The sequence below is a fragment of the Sminthopsis crassicaudata genome, chromosome 6, assembly GCF_048593235.1.
Source record: "Sminthopsis crassicaudata isolate SCR6 chromosome 6, ASM4859323v1, whole genome shotgun sequence".
Lineage (NCBI taxonomy): Eukaryota > Metazoa > Chordata > Mammalia > Dasyuromorphia > Dasyuridae > Sminthopsis > Sminthopsis crassicaudata.
In genome coordinates this window covers 173,919,450-173,936,693 of record NC_133622.1, presented here as the reverse complement: position 1 = coordinate 173,936,693, position 17,244 = coordinate 173,919,450, and the positions used below count along the sequence as shown (strand labels likewise).

At 37.7% G+C, this 17,244-nt stretch overlaps 1 protein-coding gene and 1 pseudogene across 3 annotated transcripts in view; one reads left to right on the top strand and one right to left on the bottom strand.

The window, feature by feature from the left end:
* The first annotated feature begins 1,100 nt into the window (after positions 1 to 1,100).
* On the top strand, positions 1,101 to 2,025 carry LOC141547315 (mRNA export factor-like; annotated as a pseudogene).
* A 1,862-nt stretch (positions 2,026 to 3,887) lies between these two features.
* The window catches only part of ANXA5 (annexin A5), a 50,992-nt gene continuing 37,635 nt past the window's right edge, over positions 3,888 to 17,244 (bottom strand). For all 3 annotated transcript variants that reach the window (XM_074275053.1, XM_074275054.1, XM_074275055.1), the window contains 5 exons: positions 11,145 to 11,238; positions 9,085 to 9,180; positions 6,812 to 6,870; positions 4,863 to 4,985; positions 3,888 to 4,298 (listed from right to left, as the gene is read on the bottom strand). In XM_074275053.1, the coding sequence (XP_074131154.1) occupies positions 4,236 to 4,298; positions 4,863 to 4,985; positions 6,812 to 6,870; positions 9,085 to 9,180; positions 11,145 to 11,238 (435 nt within the window). In that variant the 3' untranslated portion in view covers positions 3,888 to 4,235. The remainder of the gene's footprint in view (positions 4,299 to 4,862; positions 4,986 to 6,811; positions 6,871 to 9,084; positions 9,181 to 11,144; positions 11,239 to 17,244) is intronic.

The following is a 17,244-nucleotide window of genomic DNA, read 5'->3' as shown; positions in this document are numbered from 1 at the left end:
GGAGCAGAGGAAGCAAGTAATCTCTTACTCCCCATCCATTCTCATACTGAAACCCCTGGAAAAGAAATAGCATCCCTAAGCTATGTCAGAAATGAGACTTTGCCTACACAAAGCAAAACACATGAGGAACCATCACATCCCCACTCTAATTTTGTCACAGAGGTAAATGCCAACAGTATCCCATCTCCATCTTTCCTGGTTGGCTATACAGAATATTCTTTAATAAATCTCTCTTGGATGCATGTTTTCTATATGGGATTTTTCACTATTCTAAATGCTTGCCTGTAACATGATCACTCATTTGCAGAAGACTTTGTCACCAAATATAAGAGCTGAAATAAAGAGATGATCTGATCTAGTCACCTTATTTCAAAACTCTTCATGATTTTCCAGGGATCTCATAGCAATGAGTAGCCCCAGTTTATTGACCTAGATTTCATTTGTTTTTAAAATCTCAGTTGTGCCTGTCCCTATTTGTCTCAGAACAGTTTCCCTTAACCCTGGGTTTTCATAGCCAAGCATTGAACAGCATTTTTTATTAGGTTTTCCTTTCCACCATTAACAAAAACATTTTATTATTGCTAGTTGGTTGAATGGAACAGTTGAAATAAAGTGCTAGTTCTGAAGAGGAATTGGGTTCAAATCCAGCTTCAGACATTTATAATTTTGTGAGGTTGGGCAAGATTTAACATTGATCTGCCTCAGTTTCTTCAATTATAACATTGGATTGACAATAGCATTTACCTTCCAGGGCTGCTGTTAAAATCGATGAGACAATATTCACAAAGTATCTATACCTGAAACATAAAAGGTGCTTAATAAATACTTCTATCCTTTTGTCTCATTTTCCCATATAACTTAAAAACCTGTAGCAAAAAAAAATCTTTATTATAAAGGAAGTTATCAAATCATGGAAGAAAATGAGATAAGATATGGTTCTGGGGAAGTCTTGTGTTTTCAGAGGCCTCGCAGCCTGTGGAGAATTCTAGGACATACCATTCACCTTGGCTTCTGCCTCTGACTTCCTTTGTGTTAAACACTGAGCAAAATTCTCTTAGTTCTTCCTGCTACCCAAGCACAGCCCCAGCTCTTAAGGAAAAATGAACTTGTTTGGAACAACCTCAGGTTTTGGAACCAATGGGACAAGCAATCCAATGAAGGACATTGAACTTACATCTTCTGATAACAGTTTTGGATGTCTTTCTTTTAGTCCACCTATAGTGCCAGGGAACTTTTATTGCAGAAACCTGGGTCAATGATATTCGATTGTTAGGAAGTTCATGCTAATGGCCAAACTATTCCAAAAGCTCAGCAGATGCACAGAGCTCATATTTGATGTCTTGTGGCAGTTTTGATGAGAATAAAATATTTACATCATCTTGTGATAAAACTGACAAAATGTGGGTCTTCAACAGCAACCAGGCTATACAGATTGCCCAGTGTGATGCCACTGTGAAAACTATGCATTGGATCAAAGCACCAGACTATAGTTGTGCAATGCCAGGAAGCTGGGATAAAATGTCAAAGTTTTGGGACACATGGTTGTCAAGTCCTGTGATATCACTGCAGCTACCTGAAAGATATTACTGTGTTGACATGGTCTATCCTATGGCAGCTGTAGTTACTGCTGAGAGAGGACCGATAGTTTGCCAATTAGAAAATCAGCCTTCTGAATTCAGGAGAATACAATCTCCTCTTAAACATCAACATCACTGTGTTGCCATTTTTAAAGACAAACAATAGAAGCCTACTGGTTTTGCTCTGGGAAGTATTAAAAGAAGAGTTACTATTCATTACATTAATCCACCAAATCCTTCCAAAGATAACTTCACCTTTAAATGTCATTGTTATAAAAAAACTAATACTTCAGCTTCTCAAGATATCTATGCTGTGAATGGGCTAGCATTTCATCCTGTTCATAGAACCCTTGCAATCACAGAATCTGATGGTAGATCCCAACAGACTTTGGACAGAAAATGCCATCTGCATCCAGAAAAAGAATTCTGGAAATTGAATGTAAATTGAATGTTCACTTCTTTTTTTCTGTTGTGTTTTTTTTCCTCTCCCATGGTTTTTCCCTTTTGCTCTGATTTTTCTCCCCCAACTTGGTTCATAAAGTCATATATATTAAAAAAAAATAAATAAACTAAGTGGAAGAAAAAAATAAGTTTTGTGTACCTAATGAACTTCAAATCCTTGAAATTTCTTATCATTTGGGACTAGTATATGATCTAAAAACCTGCTAAGTATAAAAACCTGTTACCTTTATATTGTAAGATATATTTGCCTATACAAAGCTAAACATTAAGTAAAATTCTTCTTATCATTCACTAACTCAATTTTGTTTGAGAATTGTTTTTCATTTTTGGAGATAAAAGTGGAGGGAAGCCTGTTGAAAAATTGTTTCAACACTGATACTAAGCGAAGTAAGTAGAACCAAAAGTTGATTGTACACAGCAACAAGAAGATTATATGATGATCAGTGGTGATGGATTTGGTTCTTTTCAACAATGAGGTGATTCAGGCCATTTCCAATAGACTTGGGATGGAGAGAGCCATCTGCATCAAGAAAGAGGATTATGGGGACTGAACGTGGATCACAACATAGTATTTTCACCTTTGCTATTGTTGTTATTGTGTACTTGCTTATTTTTTTCCTTTTTGATCTGATTTTTCTTGTGCAGAATGATAAATGGGGAAATATGTTTAGAAGAATTGCACATGTTTAACCTATACTGAATTACTTGCTGTTCTATGGAAGAGGGAGATGGGAAGAGGGAGTGAAAAATTTGGAACACAGGGTTTTACAAGGATGAATGTTGAAAACTATCTTTACATGTATTTTGAAAAATAAAAAGTTGTTTTAAAAAAACATTCATTATGAATTATCCCTATGCTTGGGAATTCAATCGATCTGTTGATCTGAATAATCAGTTAATAAAGCATTCCATAGCAAGGGTTTTTTTTTTAAGGAAATAGTACTAGTCTCAATTAATGTTCATTGTCATTTCAAGTAAATAAATTGTCATCAGCTTTAAAAAAAGAAAATGAGACAAGATGTAGATTTTAAGGGGACACTGAAATCTGAACGAGGTGAAGGAAGAAAGGTAGCCCACTGTGTTATAATTTTTACATATTCTTTCACTGCCTCCTGCTTCCATAAGGAAGTACAGGAGAGGAGTAAGAAGGAAGAAATGCCATCAAGTAAATAGGGAAGCATGAAAGACAGAAAACAGGAAGTTAACAAGTAATGGAAAAGAGCAGCTTAATGAATAGAGGGATTCATGGATTTGGGATTAGGGAAGATCTAAGTAACAATCCCAATTCTGACATTTGATGTATGACCACTAGAAAATTATGTTACCTTATTGAGACTTTATTTCCTTTTCTATAAATTGAAGATAATGGTCTTAATACTTCCCTCACAGGGTTATTGTAAGGCTCAATATATAAATATATAAAGTGCTTTGCAAACTATCCAGTGTGTCCTTGGGGAAGCCACTTTAATTTTCTCAGCCTCAGTTTCTGCATTTGTTAAAATGAGTAGACTGGAATTTCCAGCTCTAGAACTATAGTTTTATGAAGTGCTATATAGCCTTGTTTAAGCTACTCCCATTGGAGAGTGAAAAAAACATACAGACATACACATTCTGCTAAGCAGTAATGGGGGTTTTGAGACAGGAAATGTTTGTTTTCCTTTGTACTTCTGAATGGATCCTCCATCATGCTGCAGATTCCATTCAGAACCAAAAGAACTTGATTACTCAACTATCCAGGAGTTTCTAAGATTAAGGTGAAATTTTCATTAAGGTAACATGATTATTGATAGGATATAAATGAAGTGGTTTTTTTTTCATTTAAGGAAAAAAAAGCAGAAGCCAGTACAATTTATTTTAACACAAATTTTCTTTTTAATCATACCATAATATGATAATAATATCCCGGCGCCAGGCTCTAAACTTAGTCCCTAAGGAAGAGTTAGAGGTGTTTTTTGCCCCTGAATAGTGCTCTGTGAATTCACAGCTCATGAAGTAGGGAAACTTCCATGTGATGATCAGAAGGAAGCCCAGTAATCACTTCTGCAATATTCTTCCACTTAGGAGTTATTCATTAGCATGCTAGTATGAATAAGGCAATACAGAAAGCAATAACATACTAAAACGAGGCTAAATGGGAGGCTAGCTGGAAGGCACCGGGAGGCAGGCACAGAGAAAGCTTTCTGCTGAGAGGCCAGATCAGTCATCTTCTCCACCACAGAGGAGTAAGAGGGCTCTCTTATAGTCCCCAGAAGTGTCATCCTGCAACCCAAAACCACATCATGAGACATATGAGTCACAAGAAGAAAGGAACCACACACCCCCAAAAAAAGTGGTGGAAGAAAGGTCAGTGGTCTGTTTTTTTTTCCCCTGGACAATCATGACTATCATGTTAGGAAAATTATTTTGGGGGTTTCCTCACCAAATGAGTTATTTTTAACTTTCTGACTTTACCCCTATGTGACTAAGACAGGATTCAAACACAGATCTCTTGATCGCAGGTCCAGGATTCTATCCCACTTTGTCACACAGTCTTTCAGCTTCTTAGACAAATATTTAAATACTCTAGAATTCTAAACTTTATATAAGCTTGAGGCTGAGGGCAAAAGAATGCCTTCTTCAACTAAGTTTATGCACACAACTTTGGGTGTTTGTGATGAACTTTCTATTATTTTGAAAACAAAATTTGAAGGAAAAAATCATAGGAATGTAGCAAGTGAGTTAGACAGGACCTTAAAGGTCATCAACTCTAATCCATTAACATTTATAAATCAGGAAAGCAGGAGCCCAGAGAGAAGGGACTTGAAAGTCACGAGATTCCATTACCTTAATCATGGAATAAAGGGAAGTTGAAAAATTCTTTCTAAATTCTTTTCTGATGTTGTATAGGTCTTTTTCACTCCTGGATACTATGACTCTTATGAGAGTGTGATCATCAGTGCCAGCCCCCTTAAAAAAAAAAAAAAAAAAGACATTACATACAGATTAAAAGATGGATAGGTTTTACATATTCGAGATATAGAAGGGAGGGGAAGAAAACACTGGAAAGAATCCTTAAAGTCCTAGCTTTCAAAACTTAATGATATTATACAAATCATAAAGAAAAATACAGCTAAAATAATTTTTTTTTCTTGGTAACATTTTTATGTGATGGGAAAAGACAAATTCAATCACAAAGCATTTTATATCTAGAAAGGTCAGGTTGTGACCTGATACTGGGAAAAGTGGAACAATGATCACCTGTTCTTTCAGTCTTCTCCACCCAGCTCATTCCTGGTGATGAATAAATCAAAGGAATAGGATGGAGAGAATCTGAAAACTGTTTCCTAACCATAGTCTCAGGCAGATCATTTAAGAAGAAGAGTACTGAGAATACTGAATACAGCCAAGGTAAAGGTGCTAAGAACTAAGAATTAAAATAGGTTTATGACTATAAGTGAGTTGAGAGTTATAATTGTATATGGCATAGGATAAAATAGTTCAAAGAATAAATGTGATTTTAGTCTAGTCATCTGCTACCTTAGAGCTAGTTCACAACTGCTGATGACAGAACTACAGCACTCCTCTGTAGAAGAGAGGCTTACTAACCACAACATACTCCAGGGAATGCTGGATTAATATCTCAGTAGCTGAAGAAGAGCTATTATGAAGTGCCAGGTGGAGAGCAACAGAAAAGAGAAGTCCAAGGAGGAAAAGGTCCAATAGACAGCAATGTGATATCAGCAGTTCTGGAGCATCAAAGATAAAAGTTGCCTCTCCACACATATTATTAAGTTACACATGTTTTCCTGTATGTTTGTTTCTCAATGAAGATGCCTTGACCATTTGTGTTGCCCACAAAAGTATGATCCACATGTGATCCTATGCATTTTTATTCTTCCCACTAAAGGTATTCTTATCGGAGTTCTTATGGTAGCCTGAGCTCCAGGTTCTAGTTGGGGACAGGAGGGATTGAGATGGCAGGGAGAGAGAGGAGTTTGTCATTGGAGGGGAGAGGGAGGAAGAGAACATTTCTTAGTATGCTATTTCATTAAATGTTTTTGCTTTCAACTGTCTCCTCTGGATAATTTTAGAGGTCATCAAATCAAACACCCTCACTTTACAAATAAGGAAACTAAAGTAGAGTGAGGTTAAAGACTTCTTGCCTATGGCCACACTGCTAGTATATGTCTATAGCAGTATTTGAACTCAGGTATTCTAAATCCAGCACCCTATCCCCTACACCATGCTAGTAAGAACTTATGAACTGTGATTTGAAGAGATGCTTACCTATAAAATACTAAGACCCCAGGGTTGCTTTCTGGGAATCTACAAGTAACATGGAACGTGGGAGAAGGATAGGCACTGCATAGAATTAAACTAATATATATATATATTACATAATACATAATTATATGATATGTAATATAATACATATATATAGTAACTAAAACTATGTAGAACCTTTTCAAAATAGGAAATGGCATTTTAAAAAAACTACCCCCCCAAATTAGTAATCTATGTCTAATCACTGAAAAGCATTGATATCTACTTTGCTTCCAAATTATTATTCTATCTTGCTTTGAGATTTTAAATCTCAAAGAAAATGAAGTTAAGGGAATCCTCATCATATACAAGAATTGTGGGTTTCAGGTCAGAAGATCTGGATTTTATGTCCATGCTTTCCCACTTAAAAGTTCTATCATCTTAAGTAAATCACTCCCTAATAAGTTGAATAGAAATGGAGACTGATATTGTAACTAGAAAGAAAAATAAATCTTGGAAGATTCACCTACCTTCATGGCATAGTAGAGCGTCTCAGCAAGATAGGCAGGTACGCTTCGGACTGACTTTACTAACAAAATAAATAAAATGAGTGAGGTGCTATTAAGTCTAATTTTATTCATTCAATTAAATAATTACTAGCTTATTAATTCAATTAATTAATAAATTAATTCTTAAGTTGTTACAAAACAAAGGTCTGTGTCCACAGGTTCCCTATTACCTCCAGGATCAAATATAGAATCCTCTATTTGCCATTCAGAGTCTTTCCCACCTCATACCATCTTCCTTTTCTAGTCATCTTCCATATTATTCCCCTATAGGGGAATAGCATAGCAACACTAACCAACTGGTTATCCCTTGAATACACTTTAACTGGCATCTCCATGTTTATGTACTGCCTGACCCTCAGACTTTTCCTCCTCAATTCATTTGTTATTTTTTCAATCATATAAAACTCTCCATGACCTCATTTGGGTTTTCTTGGCAAAGATAATGGAGTAGTTTGCCATATTCTTCTCCAACTGATTTGTCAGATTAGGAAACTAAAGCCAATAGGATTATGTGACTTGCTGTCCGAGGCCAGATTGGAACTCCAAAAGATGAATCTTCCTGATTTCAGACCCATCCCTATCCACTGCACTCCCTAGCTGCCCCTCCTTATTTCTGCCACCTCTTAGTTTCCCTGGTTTTCTTCCTTCAAGCTCAAATACCACCTTCTTTTCAGAGGCCTTTCTTGGTCATCCCAGCTGCTGGAGCATTCACCCTTGAAAGCTCTTTCTAAATCTTACACATACTTAGATATTTACTTGTCTCTCCCTCTTGTGGCAAGGAGTATTGTTCCCCTTCCTCCATATCCTCAGTGCCTTTCATATAGTAAGTGCTTAATAAGTGCTTGTTGATGGTTCAATTGATTGATTCTCCTAAAGTTCCCTGAAACTTTGGGTCTTGGCAGTGAACTTATAAAATTCCTGGGAATCCTCTCTTAGAAATCTTGGCTTGGTCTTGGCTCATGACTAAGTGGAGTCAGGATCTCTCACTGGCACTTACTATGAATTCTGGCACCTAATAAAAGAGCTTGCAGAGTAGGAAAGCCAGGGAGACACTTCAGATCTCCTCAGCATTTCCTTTAGACCACCTTCAATGGAAAGGCTGCCTGGAGATTCCATAATTTTGAATAATAGGAGTCTCAGATTGAAAGGAAGAAGGAGAATACTGAAAACCAAAGGTAATCAAGAAAGGGCTCTTATGGGAGGAGTGATTGAACAGAGCCTTAAAGGATGATCACATAGCTGATCTATTTGGAGCTTAGACATTAAGTCCAACCTATCGTTTCACAGCTGAGGAAATTGAGGCTGAAAATACAGTGACTTGCCCTTTAATAAATGCCTGAGATGGAATTTAAACAATATCTTCCTGATTCCAAATCCAGAGCTCTATCTACTATGTCCCACTGAAAAGATGGAGATGAAGGTAGAGCCCGTTCCTGGAATTTTGTACTGTGGAGAGTGATGAGGCAGAGATATGCTGGAGCTGTTAAGAACCAATTGTTAAATTTTTCGGATTGAGCGTTTACACCTCAGAAATCAGAAATGAGCATATGATTTGTTGTTTTATTGATTTCTAGCTTTCTAGTGACAGAGACAAGGTTAATAATGCAAATTAAACTTTAAAATGCTGTGCATTTTTTCTCTAAAGAGTCAATTAATAAAATTTACCAGCACAGTGCTGGGCAGCTAGAGCACAGTATATAGGGCAATGGGTTTGGAATCAGGAAGATTCATCTCCATGAATTTAAATCCAGCCTCAGACACTTACTAGCTATGTGACCCTAGGCAAGTTCATTCATCCATGCTTGTCTCAGTTTCCTCATTTACAAAATTAACTAGAGAAGGAAATGGCAAACTACTCCAATATCTTTGCCAAGAAAACCCCAAATGGGGTTACAAAGGGAAAGGTGTGACTGAAATGACTAAACAACATCATATCCCTGGTTATGAAGCATATGAAAAGGTCACTAAATGAAGGAAGAAAGAAAATTTCCAGGTGATCCAAAAAGGGACCAACACAGCCTTTGAACTAAATCTTGAAGGAGAGTTCAAGTGTTAACTAAATTCCTGATCATGTTACCCGCAGCTATTCATTTCTCTGAATAAAATAACAAATGATTTTCTTCCATGATACCCTTGTTATCAGTGCCTGGCACAGAGCAAGTACTTAATAAAACTTGTTGATTGATATAAAAATATTGCATGTCAACCAACAGAAATACTGTAAGATTACCTACCAATAGCAAGGAGCAGCTGTTCCAGGTGACCCGATGTTTCCCGGTCAATGGTTTCTTCAATTTGAAATCCTGATATCGTCATGTATTTATCAAATACTGAAAAACAATGGAAATTTTTGTTTTACTGAGGTAAATATTAGAGGCTGCATTTATATAGTGCTTTGAGATTTGCAAAGTGATTTCCATAAGTTATCTCAAAAAAATGGGATGGGAAATTGTCCAGATTCCCTGCAGGAACTTTTAGTTCCAAGTAACTCCTGGATCTTCTCTCTTTTTCCAGGGGAATTTTCCATAAAGACTATGAGAGGCACAAAGTGATCCATACCAGTCAATATATTTTTAATGCTCCTCACAGCCACAACTTCAAAAGAAACTCTTAACAATACCTCTACAGTAGGGCAGCTAGGTGGTACAATGGATAGAGTACCAGCCCTGAAGTCAGGAGGACCTGAGTTCAAATCTAGCCTCAGTCACTTATACAGATATAGATAAATTATGGATTGATGAATGACATATAAAGAGATAGTTATAAAAGATAGATGGATTGATAGATGATATAGAGATAGATTAAAAAGATGATAGGTGACAGATATTAGATGATAGATTGATATATAACAGCAAGAGACAGATAAATATATAGACAAGACAGATAAATGGAAGGATGTATGAATTGAAAGACAGAGGTAGGTAGATGATACAGAGAAATAAATATGATAGATAAGATAATAAATGGCATATTGATAGATGATAGATAGTAGAATAATACATAACATACTGATGGATGAATAGATAGGTAGACACAGATAGATGATAGGTTGATAAATTATTAAGAGACAGACAGAGAGATGGAAGATTTGACAGACAGACAGAAAATAGATAAGGAATCTCAAATCAATGCATCTTATTTTTGTCAAATATGTTGAGTAAAGAATACTTAAGTACCTTATTCAACATCATATTTGCTGTGAATAATCCTGCAATGTTACACTCAAAACTGTTCTGATGCAACACAGAATAGACATAGAACTCATAGGAAACCCAAAAGCTTTCTATCCATCCATTTCTTCATTTTTCAGATGAGAAAACAGAAGCTCAAAGAAAGAGACAAAATGACTTAAAATTATAGTCATCAAACATTTAGATTTGGAAAGGACCTTAGAGACATGCAGTCCAATATACTAATTTTACAAATAAGTAAACTAAGGTACACAAGGTTAAGTGAATAGTCACACAGCTAAGTATCTAAGGCAGGATTTGAAGCTAGATTCTCTTGATTCCAAGTCTAGCATTTTATCCACCATACCATTTTGTTGTTAACATGGTGAGAATCCTTTAATCTCTGGATGCCAATTTTCTCACCTGTAAAATGGGAATACCCACCCTTCGGTGCTCATAAAGGAGTTGTGAAAATCTTTGAAAGTTATAAATTATTACCAGTATTATCAAGACTCTTTTATAGATGAAGCAGATGCTCAAAGACAGGTTAAATGATTTTTGCCTACATCACAGGGCTAATAAATGTCAGGCGTGGCAACTCAACCTAGAGAAGATGAGTTATATCATGAAAAAAGGGATGAATGTGGGATCAGAGGTGCCAGATTCAAATTTCAGCTGTGCTATTCACAAACTTGGATGCCTTAAGCAAAGTTGCTTCCCATCTGTGGGACTCAATTTCCTCATCCATGAAACAAAAGGGGGTTGGACTCCATGCACTCTGAAGTCATTTCCATCTCTAAATCCATGAGCCTGAGACCCCACAAATCTTTGTGGACATGTAACCTTCAGATTCCAAGTCCAGGACCATGTCTGTTGCCCACCTTCACCCTAATCCACCCCAACCAATCTCCATTTTCCCCACCCTGTGCATTTCCATCATATAAGAGACTCAATAAAAAGGAATAATTTGAAAATCTAAAAAGAAATTTTTATTTTAGGTTACTTTAGCAAACTCAGAAATACAGTGATATTGAGTCAATTCTTTAAAATATTTCACCTATACATTGGGTCAATACCTTTGGAAATTGTGAAAAGTCTTTAGCCTTCAACCTTTCTTGACTTACCCTTTCTTAAGTGAGGCACACTACGTGTTCCCAGAATGGTGATGAATTTTTCTTCATCTGTCCCCCATTTCAATTCCCCAGCTTGGAACAGGTCCTGTGATAATTTCAACAAACAAAAGCCCATTATTTCAGTCCTCATATTTAGGGGTCTTTTAGAACTTGGTTGCTTTAAAGATTTACAAATTATGTTTATATCAATTCATCTTTATTTCATTATGCCATAAGAAATTACAAAAAAGATTATTTCAGAGAAACCTGGGAAGAGCTGTAATGAATAATGCAAAGTGAAATGAGAAGAAATCAAATACAATAAGAACAACATCCTAAAGACAAGCACCTTGAAAAGAATTAAAAATTCTGCTCAATGAAATAACTAACCACGAGTCTAAAGAAATAATAATAATAATCAAGCAGGCTACCTACCTCCTAACAAAGGGGTGAAGGACTTCAGATAAAAACATAAAGTTTTTGGACATTGCTACTCTGGGATTTAGTTTTGCTTATTATGTATATTTATGAGGCAGCTAGGTGTCACAGTGAATAGGATGGTCTGGAGCCAGGAAGACCTGAGTTCAAATCTGGCCTCAGCCACTTACCATGTGACCCTAGGCAAGTCACTTCACCTCAGGTTGCCTCCATTTCCTCATCTGCAAAATGGGGATAATAATAGCACCTACCTCCCAAGGGTTGCTGTGAGAATCAAATAAAACAATAATTATAAAGAGCTCAGCAAGGTGGCGCATAGTAGGCATCACTTATTACTTATTATAAGAGTTTACTTTTATTGGTGGGGAGGAGAGTAGATGCAAGAGGCTTCAAAAAAGAAAAGGTCTACAACAGTCCTAATGGAGAATGGGATAGTAAATTGATTTGAGAGGAACAGAAAGATTGCCTGGCTGCAGTGAGGACCTAGTAGAGATTATACACTATAAAATTGCAGGAGCTCTAGTTAGAATAACTGCATGTCTTCCTTCACTTCTATTCAGATACTCAACAATTAGAGGCAAATGGTGGGAGTAGTCCAATACTGAGGTCTTACAAGGAATTAGCAAGGACAGAGGTAAAAGAAGACCACAAAGGGATAAAAGATATGGGAGCAGGCAACCATGAAGAGTTGAACAGTTAACTAGATAGCAGAAATTAGGGAGGAAGGAAAGTCAAACAAGTCATCAAGTCACTAAACATTTATTAAGTGACTACTGTGCTAAGTGAGGGGATACAATGGTAAATGATGGTTCTTTTCTCTGGGACCTCACAGTCTAATGAGAGAGACAGCATGCAAGCAACTGAGTAAAATAGGCTAGAGCTGGGATAAGTTAGAGATGATCAACATGGAAAAAGGCACTAGAATGGGGAAAGGCTTCCAGGAAGGAAGCGAGAAGCGGGAAGGAATATCACATATGGGGGAGGGGGGGGAAGAGAGCCAGAGAACACATCTGGAGGTGGGAAACAAGGTATCTCAATCACTAAATGACCCAGAGGTGAAAGTACTGAAGTTACAGAGGATGATTTGGCTTAGAAGGTATAAGGTACGGAGAAAGAAGGAATGATAACAAGATCAGATAAGGGAATTTGAGAGGTTTTTGTTTTGTTTGGGAGTTTTGGTTTTTTTGTTTTGTTTTATTTTAACACGAAAGTAGTTTCTATTGGATCCTAAGTGTAATAGGAGACACTGAAACTTTTTTGAGCAGAACAGTGAGTGACAAGATTGGACTGGCATTTCAGGAAAATCATTTTGGCAGCTGTGTGGTAAATGAGGGGGGGAAGGAAAAGATTTGAGGTAGACAAACCAAGAAGTAGGTTTTTGTAATCATTCATGTGAGAGGTTATTAGGTTCTGAGATGGGAAAAATCAGAAGCAGCTACATGGTGTGGTGGATAGAGCACCTGGCATGAAGTCAAGAAAATCTGAATTCAAATCCATTCTCAGATACTTATTGGGGGTGATCCTAGGCAAGTCACTCCAATTCTGTTTGCCTCAGTTTCCTCATCTGTAAAATGAGGGGTGTGGGCTTGATAGGCTTTGAGGTCCCTTCCAGTTACAAATCTATGATGCTAGGGCAACTAAGTCATACAGAGAAGAGAGTACTTGTTTTGGAGTCATAAGGACCTGATTTCTAATCTGGCCTCAGGCACTTAATCCTGATTGGTTATATGATGATATAACCAAACTGAACTATGAATACTAGGACATGTGTCTACTTAGCATCTGTGGCTAAAAAAGTCCTTGAGATCTAGACCTCTCTCACTTGCAAAGAGTGGTCTTCTGAAATCCCAGACTCTCCTTGTATCATTCTCAGTTCCCTAAAGACCCTTGAAAGGGAGTAAAGTCATTTCCTGAAATTCCATGTAAAGACTAGCTCCAGCCCTGGAGGAAGGAGGACCTGAGTTCAAATTTCACCTCACACACTTGATATTTAATAGTTATATGATCCTAAGCAAGTCACACACCAAAAAAAAAAAAAAAAAAAAAAAAAAAAAAAAAGCTCCAATACCAACTATGGCATCTTGATTTCCTGATTTCCTTCTGCTTCCCCTCAACCAATAGCAGCCTTAAAGATATTTCATATGTAATTGTATTATTATATGTTGTGTACAATTATATTATAATTTGTGTTCCATGTGTCTATGCCCTTCCACCCACCACCATCACTAAGCCCAAATAGAATGGAAGCCCTGTGAGGACAGGGATATTATGCTTTCTATCTTTATATCTTTGTCTTGGTATGTAGCAAATGCTTACAAAATATTTGTTGGTTAGAATTAAAATGAATTCCCAATAAGAGTTGACCAATCTCTTCATTTTCTAAGCTCAGGGCAATAATTGCATTCCAGCGCAGGGGAGGCAACTTATTCCCCTGGTGGATAGTGAGAGTTTCCACCCTGCTCAGCTAAGTCCTCTTTAAAAGTCAGGACTTTATAATAACACCACAGAATTGTGGTAACTGTGTAAAATAAGCTAGAAATGGGATAAGTTAGAGATGATCAACATAGAAAAAGCACCAGAACTGGGAAAGGGTTCCTACTCTGGTAGTTTAACAGGGACTTGAAGGAAGCCAAGGGAATCAGGAGAGAGTGAATATCATGTAAGAGGGAGAACTGGAAGAAACATCCAGAAGTGGGAAATGAATTGTCTCAATCACAGAATGACTGCAGGGTGACAGTACTGGAATTAGTGAGGATGATTTAGTTTGGAAGGTACAGAGAAAGAAGGAATGATATATAAGATCAGATAAATCGCTAGAGTACAGGCCTAGAGTCAGGAAGAGATGAGTTCAAAGACAGCCTTAAACTTTTAGTAACTTCAGACACTTACTAGTTGGATGACTCTCAGTATCCCTCATTGACCCTCAGTCACTTAACTCCTGCCTTAGTTTCCTCAAGTATAAAATGAGGATCATAATAAGCACCTGAGTCCCAGGATTGCCGTGAAGGTCAAATAAAATATTTGCAAAGCACTCAGTGCAGTGCCTGGGACTTGGGGGTGCTTAATAAATTCTTGTTTCCTTTCTTCCTTCCTCTGTTCAATCTCACTCCATGAATGGCCAGGATTCTAGTAAATGAAATAGGAGCACTTAAGAACAAGGGGATAGTGAATTTTTCAACCTCTGATTCCCATTGCCATCTCTCCCAAGGGCAGCTAGGTGGTGCCATAATGCTAGAATACTGGATAGAATACTGGAGTTAGGAAGACTCATCTCCCTGAATTCCAATGTGGCCTCAGCCAATTACTAGCTAAGGCAAGTCACTTAACTCCATTTGCCTCAATTTCCTCATCTGTAAAATGAGCTGGAGAAGAAAATGGCAAATCATTCTAGTATATTTGCCAAGAAAATCTCAAATAGGGTCAACCAAGAGTTGGACACAATTAAAATGACTAAACAACCCCTCTCTCCTAATTGATATAATTACAAAAACCAAGTAACAGAAATATGTAAATAGAATGTTGGACTAAATATAAAGACTCTATGCTCTGGGTACCCCTACAGCTATCCAAAACCAGAATGGTTGTATCATGGAATGACAGTTTTCAAACAGGACAAGATGGATAAGGATTGAGCTAGATACCTGAGGTCTTTTCCAACTCTAAGTTTGACTTTAGTTTTATTATAAAAATGAACTTTCTGAATATTATTCAGCTATTTTCAGTCATGTCTGAATCCTTCATTTTATGGATGAGGAAACTGAGTCTTAATGGGGAAAGGTGCCCTTGATCACACCATTAATGTCAGGTACTTTGATTCCAAAGCTATTATTGATCTTTTCCTCATATTGTACTACTCCCTAAGTAAACATGAGTAATTGGAAGAAAGTGGAAGGATGACTGAAATAATGAATGTGAAGGAAAGTACACTGAAAAAGGGAAAGCCCTAGAATAAAGTATATCCTGTAGCCAGCAAGCTAAGCTTACTCAGACCAGATTCAGTCTTGGGTGTGTTCTCCAAATAGCTCTTTGGCTCAGGCCCCATGGTTAAAATTCTCCAGGGGGAGTCTGGAAGGCAAATTTCAGATCTGCTCCTCCACCCCAGCACTGGATTCTTGTTCAGCCTTGGCCCCAACTCCTGCAGGGCCCAGGAATTCTAGGAATGCTTTTCCCTTCAGGAGGCTGGGTTCAGGAATTCCTCTGCTGGGTGGTTCTGGCTAAATGATCCTTTTCTTCCTCACTTTGTCCCAGCCACTGCCTCAAGATGGTGGCTATTTCTGGAGCCAAGTGCCTGCCTGCTGGGGTCAGGGAGATAAGCAAGGTCCTCTTCTTCCCTAACCTCTGGCCAAATATCTAAGTCCTCCCTGAGGAGAGCCCTTCTCATAGCTGCCAGCTCAGATCTGCAACACTTCTTGCTTATCTGTAAGTGTTCTGGCCAGTTGTCCCGGGCCCAGCCCAGCTGGATCGGTGTGCTCTATTGTTTAGCAACAACAATAAAACCCGGGTTGTCTTTTTTAAAACCATGTCAACCCATAGCATTAACCTATTAGTGCAGCCCTGTGTCTCCTCTGGAGGCAGCAAATCTAAATCTTTAACCTACCTGGGATTCTTACTGCCCCTGTGACTTCCTCTGTAAACAAATAAAGTCCTCTGTGTGTGGAAGTGTTCCCTCTCCCCCACTAGCCCCTGGAATTCCCAGCTTCCTCCAAAACTCAGCTTAGATGTGCTATGGCCTCTGAGAGCTCCTCCCCATCCCTCATTAGACTCACTGTCTCATAGACAAATGTCTCATTCTCTTTCATTTGCATATTTTGCTTTGTATCATACCTTAGTTTTGTCTTGGTATGTATTTTATACTTTTTAATCTATTTACATGTTGTATTCTCCCACAAGGCTATAAGCAAACTAAGGCAGCCCTTCCTCTGATTTTGTTTTTGTATCCTCGGTCCCTAAAACATTATAGACACATTATAAATGTCTGTTGAGTTAAGCTAATATAAGGTCCTTTCTGGCTCCCTTTTGACCTCTTGAGGAAAAAAAAAACTATACAAGTCCATGTTTCTAAATCAAGGACTCTTCATCTGGGCTCTATGAACTTTAAAAAAAAATTTATAATTATATTCATATCTAATTATTTTCCTTTGAAATCCTATTTTATGAATTTAAAAACATTATTCTGAAAAGTTTCTCCAGATTGTAGAAGGGGTCCATAGTACAAAAACTCTGATCTCTGAGGATTTGATTATAGAGACCTCAAACCTAGTGGGTTACCTAGGAGCTTGCTGGCTCCTTTCTTCCCTGGTTAGCTCTCACCCTCCTTAGCTGAAGAAGCTCTGGCAAGGTCTCAAAAGTAACTTGCCAAAGAAAGCGGTTGTAGACATGTCCTTGCCAGGTGACTAAGGCACACATTACCCCCATTGGGGCCCACGATAGAAAAGGCAGACTGGATTTTCAAGTGTAATTTGAGAAGAAAATTGCCCATTACTGCAACATGAGATTCCTGGGTATAGAATATGGCATTTTCAGTCTGTCTTCATCGCTTTGACTCTAGGTGAGCATCTGATAGGTCTCATTTAAAGCAGTGATGGAATTTCTGAGTCCTGAAAACTCCCTAACCTCATCCTGACTTTGCCCAGGCTCTCACTGATGGACAGATTGTATAGAACAGATGCTGTAC